Here is a 9,331-nt window from a genome sequence, read left to right as displayed (position 1 = left end):
ATAAAAAAAATATAGACGCGTGCCTTGTGCGTTTGTGTTTTGCGCGCGCATGACACGCAATTATAAAAACAAAAAAAAACACATGTGTATCATATTTTCCACACTAATTTAGTACCCTTTGCTGTGTATAAAACCAAAAGGTGCTTTTTTCCCTTCGTCTGGAGTACTCTCCGAAACTACCGACTCAGTTTACACGTAGTAAAGCGGTTTCTTGTACATTGCAGATGACTGTTAAAATGATCAAAACTTTCTGCATATTACACGACAGATGAAACACCTTACCCCTTGGAAAACTGTAATATAGAAATACACCCATGGCGCTATCTGTTGGATTTTTCAAAACTAATTTTCTATCAAAACAATTTTACCACCCAGGTGGAGTCGAGTAATTGTTTCATTACAATTTACAGCACTAGTGATATTTACACACACACACACACACACACACACACACACACACACACACACACACACACACACACACACACACATATGGCATATATATTATATATTTATGTATAGGGGTATAATATGAAAGTATATAATAATAATATGTATATACATTTTTTTAAATTTTTTTTATTACACAAAAGAAAGTATAAAGTTTTTTTCTAGAAAAAATAAATAAGTGAAAAAAAAACATAAAAGTAGGAACATAAATTTGACAAATATTATTTTACAATATTTCGCTTAACGTAGTTAAAATACTTTTTCATTAAAATAATAATTCTATAGCATAGTAATATAATATGAACCTTCTTACCTATATAATAATATATTATAATATGTTGATTTTAATAACTATCTATAATTACAATAATATCCTAGATCGATTTAGTGTTTTCTTCGAAAAATAAAATACAATTATTAAACAATTTGATATCTTAAGCGTTCTACCAAAACATTTTTTAACAATATTACTAACTATAATAATTAATAACATAATATTAAATAGTAAACGACAACCCGAATGTATAAAAGAACGTTGTTCTCTCTGTCACTAAGGCATGCTAAATATTATATTAAGTAGCAAAGCCGCTTGCACATAGCTACTATAATATTATTATAATATAATAATAATTTATATTATCATTTATCACGAATGAGGAGGAAAATTCGTCAAAATTCGCGTTTATACGAAAACACACTACAAATAAATTATAATAGGCCAATATCGAAAAATATGAATGCAAACAATAACATTACTCTGCAATCTGTTTTGTGGTATACTTATACTAAATCGCGGTATGTATATTACAGTGTAAACGCCGGCGTTCAGATTTTAAAACATCGACCAGGTTCGGTTAGGTTAGTCGCGACCGTACAATCGAACTGATTAAATGTATAAATAAATAAAACCATAGACATAATATTATGGTAGTAAAAGGGTAAGGTATAATTATGCGACGGACACCCGCCTGGAAACGGTAGAGTCGCCGCCGGGTCAGAGTTTGTTGTAGCCACTTAAAAGTTAAGTTAATTGTTACTAAATTATTATTACTATTTGTTTAAACGGTAACGTGGAAACGGTCTGTCACGATCTGAAACAAATCAATAAAATATATTTTTAGATTTCTATGTAGATTATAAATCATAACACAATTAATAATTACTTACAATTATATTAAAAATACAATTATTTTTTACAGTTTTCGTTTAACATTTTTTTTATTTTCGCTCAGTCTAAACTCTAAACTGTCCCTGAAGGTAGACTTGTTTCTTAGTCTGAATGATAAACATATAAAGGAACCAACGTTAGCCAATTTGCATTTGTTGATAATTTGAACTTAACTCGTACCTTTGCCGAATACATGCAAATTTATGTATAGGTACCGTGAGACGAAATGCTAATATCAAATAATTAAAATTGCAGAGGCTCTGTTCGGGTTGAATCAATGCGATTCGATAAGATAAACCGAAACAATCGGGACGCTACTATTATAATGATAATATACCTCTTTTTATCAAATTTTGTAAAAATTCTACGATTTGTCGAACTGTATAGTAGGTACATCGACGGTATATTAATATACTGTATAGGTACAACAGGTAATAAGCGAAAGAAATTTTTTTTAATGATTTCGCTTAATTAAAATATGATTAACTGCGGATAACCATGCATTGAACGCGTATTATGATAATTTTTCTGTCGAATTGTTTTCGTTCGTTCGATAATTATTATATTAGTCGCTGTGGTGGTCATTGTAGATGATAGATAAGCAGTGAAAACAATAAAATTAGTTTGTAACTCGCTGATAGAGCAATAATTACAATAATTATTATTCTATTTAAAATAAAAACATTATATTGATAATTAAAAATAGTTTTGTAAATTAATTTTAAAATGTTATCAAATAATGGCATCACGTATTATAATTGGTACACGCGTACGTTTTATTTGGATTCAGCCGCAAACATTGAAATTATTATATAACAATTTAAGTACCTACCTAAGATGATGATTTAAGATACCTAACGTCATTATACGCCATATACACGGGTAACCATGTTTATTCAGTGAAATTCTTTGATGTTTGATCACGTAATAACTAATAATATTATCATTTATCAGATCTGTGTATCTAAAAATGCGAGGAGATTTATGTGCCTATAATGCCGTCTTGAAAAAAAATATTATTTCGTTCCTATATTATAATATGCGTCCGCATATTAAGGGATACTAAAATGTGTTGTAGTTCCCAGCCCCTGGATACACGGTTATCGGATGATTTATTAAGGTAGTGTTTCTTTCGATTCGAAAATTATGCATAGTACACATATATACATAATATTATATTTAACATCTCATTCGGTATCACTCTGTTAATTATATCGTTATTATTATTAAGCGGTTTAAATGTAAAATGTTATGATGCTCTCAAGTTATCGAAACAGTACGTTACAGGTGGCTACACGTGTATGGGGTATAAAATATATAATGATAGTGACATAATACTGCAGCTGTTATTACGTTCGTAATGCAGGTATAAATTGTAGATATTATTATCATATTTTGTTTTAATATTGTTGTTGTTGTTGTTGTTGTTGAGACTTTGACGCTTGCATCGAATTGTTTAATTTCCACGACGACTTCGGTGTTATGGTGTATGATGGTTTATCATTGTCGGTACGGGTTATAAGTTAAAACCGTGCACATAATTTAATGCAGCGACTACCTGCCAAGGCGTTGTGAAATAAGGATTTTTTCGTGTTGTAAACACCGACTAATTCGTTTTGATTCTAATCTAATATATGCACGACGCGATCGGTTCGCTCGACAAGCATTTTTTTCTCTACACTTCTTATTAAAAACACAATTTATTACCGTTTTATAGTCTACAGTAACAATTGCGAATATTATTATTCCTTAGGTTAATTTCTTATCAAACTTTTAAACTCAATTAGTTGGTGGATTTTATGTGGGTCTTAAACGGTTGAAATTGTTATTTTATTTACTCAAAATTATTGTCTTTACTTTAATAAATTGTTACAACCATGATATTTTATAGTTTTATCGAGTTTGACGCAGCCGCTAACAGTTATCTTAAACTATATGTGCACTTTTATTAAAACGGAATAATTTAATAATATTACTATATAAAATGCCCGATTATAGTAAAAATATTTATGAACAACCCTCACAATTGTAATATTATGTCCAAGATTGGTTTTTAAAATATTTATAGTGCCTAAATAAAAAAGTATAAATGTAGCAAATTTATTTTTCTTTCTCTATTATAGTTTACAAAAATTTATTTAAATACCAAACTTTTGATTTTTAAAACAAATATTATTCAAAAAAGTTGTGAAAATATATTTATCTTGATAATAATATATTACTATACACTTAGCATAAAATAAACGTTTTAAATTAATTTATAGCTAACTTTTAAACACGTGACCTTTTGATACGAGTCAGGTCGTGATTTAAGTGATTTAACTCGAATGAATTGTTTTTTTTCTACCATAGTCCTACACTCCTGCGCCCCGAATTTCAATCACGATATCATCATCGTACACGATAATAATAACCATCTTTATTAATTATATATCATTAATTAGGTACGTATACACCTATTATAATACATAGGTAATTCAGTAATTGTATATTTTATTATATCATATTATACTAACCATTTCGACCCGTCGGTCAGGTAAACGCGCGGCGACCACCGCAAAGTTGAAGGTGTAAAAAAACAATGACTAGCAACAACAAACAAGCGGAGTCTACTGCACGGGATGGACGTGAGGACGCGGGTCAGTATGTGTGGCATCCGGTCATGGTCCTCCAGTCCGGCAGCGACACACCAAGGCGGCGACAGTTGTGCGCGTACGCTGTCATCGCCTCGCAATAGCACTTCCGGCCCGTGGGGCACTCGCACATGTCCATCAGACAGGACCTGTGAGCAAATGCGAATTCGCGATTTAGTCTTCATACAATAGCATAGGGTATACACTTATAACAAATAATATTAGTATATATACCAGAAAAGGCGTAACCGGGCAGAGAGCTGCGAAAGTGAAAGCGTCTAACAAAAACGTACGGACGCTGTGTAAAACGAACTTATTATAATATGAGCTTACCTGAAAAAGTTGACTGGGTTGAGCTTTTTGTGACACGCGGCAAACATCCGTTGTCGGAGCGGCTTACACATCCGTTCTCGAATTCGGGGCCCCTTCTTGGAACACTGTGTCGACGTTTGCACGAACGGGGGTTTCAACGGCCGGCTGCACGCGTTCTTGCCACCCACGCGCCAAGACGATCCAAACACTTGGGGCTCCAACACTACTTGGCCGTCCTTAGTGGTCATGTCGTCTCTGGGTACAGAGTTAAAATTTCCGCACAGTCCGCACAAACTGCCTGTAAATGCCGATAAATTCGAAGTTTGTAAGTAAAATAATTTTCGCAAAATCATCATTACAGGTGGTTCCTAAACTGTGGCCGAGGAAGGTGTGATTACTTTGTGAGAGAGCTGTTGAATCAATATAATATTTGGGAACCGATGACGCATTGTAGTTTATTTATTATATCCTCGTATTAACGGTTTGACGAATTTCCTTACCTTTGTACCTCGACGGTACGGACACTTCTAGAAATCCTCGCCCATCCCAAATGATAGAAACGCCAATTCTGGTCTCAACCAATACAGTATCGTTCATGTTGGATATGGTCAGCTCGTTACTCCTCTTGTACGGCACAGACACTCTCTGTCCGTTGATCTTGATCCGTTTATTCTCACCGAGGTTTACTTTCAAACCTCCAGTCTGCGCGGACAAAATACATGTTAAATAATTACATAATAATAATATATAAATAATAATAATAATAATAAATACATAATATATAACAATTATTTTGTAGCTCAACTATACTGGCATTTTCGATACGAAGTTTTCACAAAATGTCATGGTTATAACTTGACCACACAATAATAAATTACAATAATTACCCTCAAAGAAATAGTTTTCGTCCACGCTGAATTTCTCGTGTTTCTTGCGTCGTTTGTCACCCGAATGCTGAAGGTCCGGCCCACGCAATCCGCACTCAATAGGTATTTGCATGGTCCTTGGAAGCTGAAGAATTTTCCGTCGTATGTTCTGTAATGTGGATCGCCAAAGACTGTGCACACTCCGTCCACTGAAACGAAAACAATATTTAGATAATATGTTATATTATAATCTGTATATTCTGTTAAATTATCAATACAGAATGATTTTTTATAAGAAACAATAACCGTAAAATATAATAATATATTATAGTCACGCGACGGACTTACTTGGTACACATCGGGGGCAACACGACCCCGGAACGGTTCGCAGCTTCATATTTAACGGGCACGACGTCGAAATTCGTGGACACATCTCTTGGGCACACTGCACCTGGCCACGGACACACAGACACGACTTACACTCGTCCACCTTCCAGCCGTCCCCGTTCTAAAATACGAAATATGTTTTCAAAACAGATATTACTAACACGGATCGAACGACCGATATAATAATATAATATCGCGTCGCAGGGTTATACAATATATAATAATAAATCATCGCCTCTGAGTCGTGATTTTTACGTTTAATTTACTACACCATAGTTATAACGCTCACCAAGTAAACGTTGCCATTTTCCACGCACGTCTCGCTCTTGTCCAGGGTCCTCGGGCACTGCGGACAGCACTGGTTGTGTGACGCGAACGTCTGTTTCTCGACGGGACAGTCCAGTGGCGGACAAGTCTCCCGAGTGCACACCACCGTCGAGTTGGCGCACGTGCACTCGGTGCACCTGTCAGGGTGCGTACCCTGACCCGAAGGCGTGATCTTATCACCCAGCAGACAGGCACCTCTCGGCGGGTCCATCAATTTTCTACTTTTGCCTGTAACAAGCCAACATTACCCCGTTATTGTATAACATTACACATCCGTGCACCTACACTCATAGATTCAACCGCGGACTCGAGTCAATAAAAAAAACCGAATTTTGTTTGTTAGGTTATAAGTCACATGCTTATTGTAATATCTGGCAAATTAGTTGGGTATAGGTATATTGATAAATGTGTTATTATTCAACTATGTATTACTATGTTGAATCAACTATAATAAAATTAATTGATTTTATTTTTAATTAACACCTGGGATCTGGGTGACATACCCATCACCCCGATTGTAAAACAATATTATTTTTATTATAATAATTATCGATTCTGTTAAATATTCACTATATTTAATCAATGTAAATTGTACCGATTAGACGACAGCGTGTTACTACATTTGTAAATCAATAAAGATTTATTAGTTTATTTTTATTTCAAACCCTGGTACATTATACAAGGCAATGTACACTGTACGTGACAAACATATAGTGAACCATTCGTAGGTATATATATATTTTAATATTATGAAACCGTTTTGTTAATGAAATTGTATATAGTTACAAGTAACATGTGATTGGTGTACATTTATATATTGACTTATGTTTCGCATTACAATACTGCGAATGTCCAATAAAAGTTTGTCGATTTTTAATCAATGGACAATGATATAATATATAATTTACAACGGAAACTAGAATCCTTATAACAATTTATATTTTGTAACAATATATAGATACTGTAGATAATATTGCCTGCGATATTGTATCCTTATAGTCTCCAAATTCGAAAACAGACGAAAAATTTAAACTCATCAGTCATCGGTATATTATTCTGCACTCTTGGTTCACATTTTTCGTTCGGGAAACTTTTAAAAGTTCAAAACGATTTAGAGTTATAATATTGTACAGTGAGTATACTACATAGAGACTTGTATGATCATTGTCCGACGGCGACCAATATTTTGGCGGCGTATTTTCGTTGTGTGGGTCATTTGATATTATTATAAGCGATTTAATTGTGTGTAACGACCGTAAGATATATACGCGTGTCAAAAGTATTAAATGTTGTCGAGTCGTTTGGGCCAGATCGATTATTTTTTTAAACAAAAAAACCGTCTGTGTATCCCGTCTTCGTCCATTGCCTATATCCGAAAGAGTTGAGAATAAAATTCAAAACTGAAACACGATCGGTTGGCGTTTTTCCACTGTGTATTATTATTTTATACTACCGCGAATAAACATATCCGTAGTTTGTCAGACGTTTCCGTCCGGTACGTCGTCGTCGTAACCCGGTTATTATATATTACAGCTGTATTTTATAATGAACAATAATAATAACGATATTACATAATAATATAATATACGACGATGACGACATGATATGGCTTGAATGTTTGCACACAACTCTAACTGCAAAGGTCGGATGAAGCAGTAGTATATTTTTTTTTTTGTCCTGCAAATACTTTTGAAAACACAATGTGCAATATCATTATTGTGTAACACAGTATCATAGTATAGTAATCATATTTTAAAACAAACCCGCTACTGTAATAGAATTTCGAAGCAATAAGGTCCCTTTATTAAAATCTCGACAAAAATCTTCCTATAATTCGTGCTAAAAAATGTCATATTATTTAAATTTATAATGCACTAGTGCACTAGTTAACACTTTATACTGACCAAGTAAAATTTAGTAATACGTAAACGATGTCCCAAAATGGATAAAATGTGTGGTTTTTAGATGTTTTTGCTATTTTGATATGTTTATTATCCTATATTATTTAGTTTATAGTTATTTGATCACATATTATATTAAATAATTATTAGGTACTAGTAGGTATAATAGTACCTACAAAACACGGTAGAATAAAATATAATGTGCAATATTTAAATTATTTTTGTTTACGTTAATATATGATTAATATTGACCATAACTAAATTGCCCCCGGAACCGTTGAAGTATAAAACCGATTTTTACCAAATTAGTATAATAATAAATTATTATTTGTTGGAATATCATTATGAATCGAAATAGAAAAACAATATTATAACAGCATAAACGTAAATAATAAACCTTAATAGTAATTTGTAATTACATATTATTATAACGCGTTTCTTTCGACATCGCAATAATATATTGTAACGCCGTCATTGCAATAATTGTCATAATTAATATCATAACATTCTATTTTATATTGTTTCGCATCGGACTTAGCCGCCGATAAATTTCACTTACCCACGCATCTGGGGCAGCATTCACCCGGCAGTATCTGCATGCTGCTGGACGGACACTGGAGCACAGGGCACGCCTTTTTCGAACAGGTGAGCACCGGTCCGGCCGCGGATCTCTCGCAGTGACAGGTCAGACACGGGTCGTCGTACAGGCTGATGTTCTTCCAGGCGGCCACCTCTTGCCCGATAACCCGGCAACCTGTGGAATACGCAAAACCGGTTACCGCAATCGCATAGATTATAATATTATTATTATTATTATTATTAACTGTCTGCCACCGAGTGCAACCCCCTCTTCGGCGCTCGGGTTATCGATAACGGATTTTTTTTCCAAAGAAACCGACGCCGTCTCGCGTATTCCTCGCAGTGTTTGTTTAGAATGTAGCAGGCACACTACTACTATTATACTACACTGCACTTCTGAAGGGGCTTAATATAGGCAATTTTAACAAAATTTTATTAAAAACATCAAGAACTTTTTTGAATGTAGATGCGAAATTCTATAAATTAAAACTTGTGTCAATAAAAAGACAATATTGAAATTGAATCATATGTTTTTCAAAAGTATATTATAATACTTACAACAAAATATATTATATTTCACACTAATATTTCATTGTAATTTTATATTATTGTAGTTCACGAGTGAATGACTCGGTATTATTTAGTCATAAAATAATAAACAAATATTTCAATTATTATGCTGGTGAAGAAGTATAACGTATTATATCA

At 33.6% G+C, this 9,331-nt stretch overlaps 1 protein-coding gene across 1 annotated transcript; it reads right to left on the bottom strand.

Annotated features, from left to right (window-relative positions):
- Positions 1-1,074: 1,074 nt before the first annotated feature.
- On the bottom strand, positions 1,075-8,831 carry LOC100570868 (BMP-binding endothelial regulator protein). Its single transcript, XM_003248934.4, has 8 exons — positions 8,604-8,831; positions 6,106-6,371; positions 5,778-5,937; positions 5,451-5,638; positions 5,064-5,265; positions 4,585-4,861; positions 4,135-4,400; positions 1,075-1,541 (listed from the first exon to the last, which is right to left on the bottom strand). The coding sequence occupies exons 1-7, from the start codon at positions 8,641-8,643 to the stop codon at positions 4,259-4,261; spliced, it is 1,275 nt and encodes a 424-aa protein (XP_003248982.3). The 5' UTR covers positions 8,644-8,831; the 3' UTR covers positions 1,075-1,541; positions 4,135-4,258.
- Positions 8,832-9,331: the final 500 nt, after the last annotated feature.

This window comes from Acyrthosiphon pisum, unplaced genomic scaffold, assembly GCF_005508785.2.
Source record: "Acyrthosiphon pisum isolate AL4f unplaced genomic scaffold, pea_aphid_22Mar2018_4r6ur Scaffold_16572;HRSCAF=17237, whole genome shotgun sequence".
In the NCBI taxonomy this organism is placed as follows: Eukaryota; Metazoa; Arthropoda; class Insecta; order Hemiptera; family Aphididae; genus Acyrthosiphon; species Acyrthosiphon pisum.
This window is presented reverse-complemented; position numbering and strand designations above follow the sequence as displayed.

What these genes read in the sequence shown, in the direction of transcription:
- LOC100570868 (XM_003248934.4), bottom strand. Translation starts at nt 8,643, where the DNA reads ATGCAGATACTGCCGGGTGAATGCTGCCCCAGATGCGTGG. An exon ending in AAAATGGCAACGTTTACTTG is followed by an intron (nt 5,938 to 6,105) that starts GTGAGCGTTATA and finishes TTCGTATTTTAG; the next exon opens with AACGGGGACGGCTGGAAGGT. An exon ending in CGAAAACTATTTCTTTGAGG is followed by an intron (nt 5,266 to 5,450) that starts GTAATTATTGTA and finishes TTGTCCGCGCAG; the next exon opens with ACTGGAGGTTTGAAAGTAAA.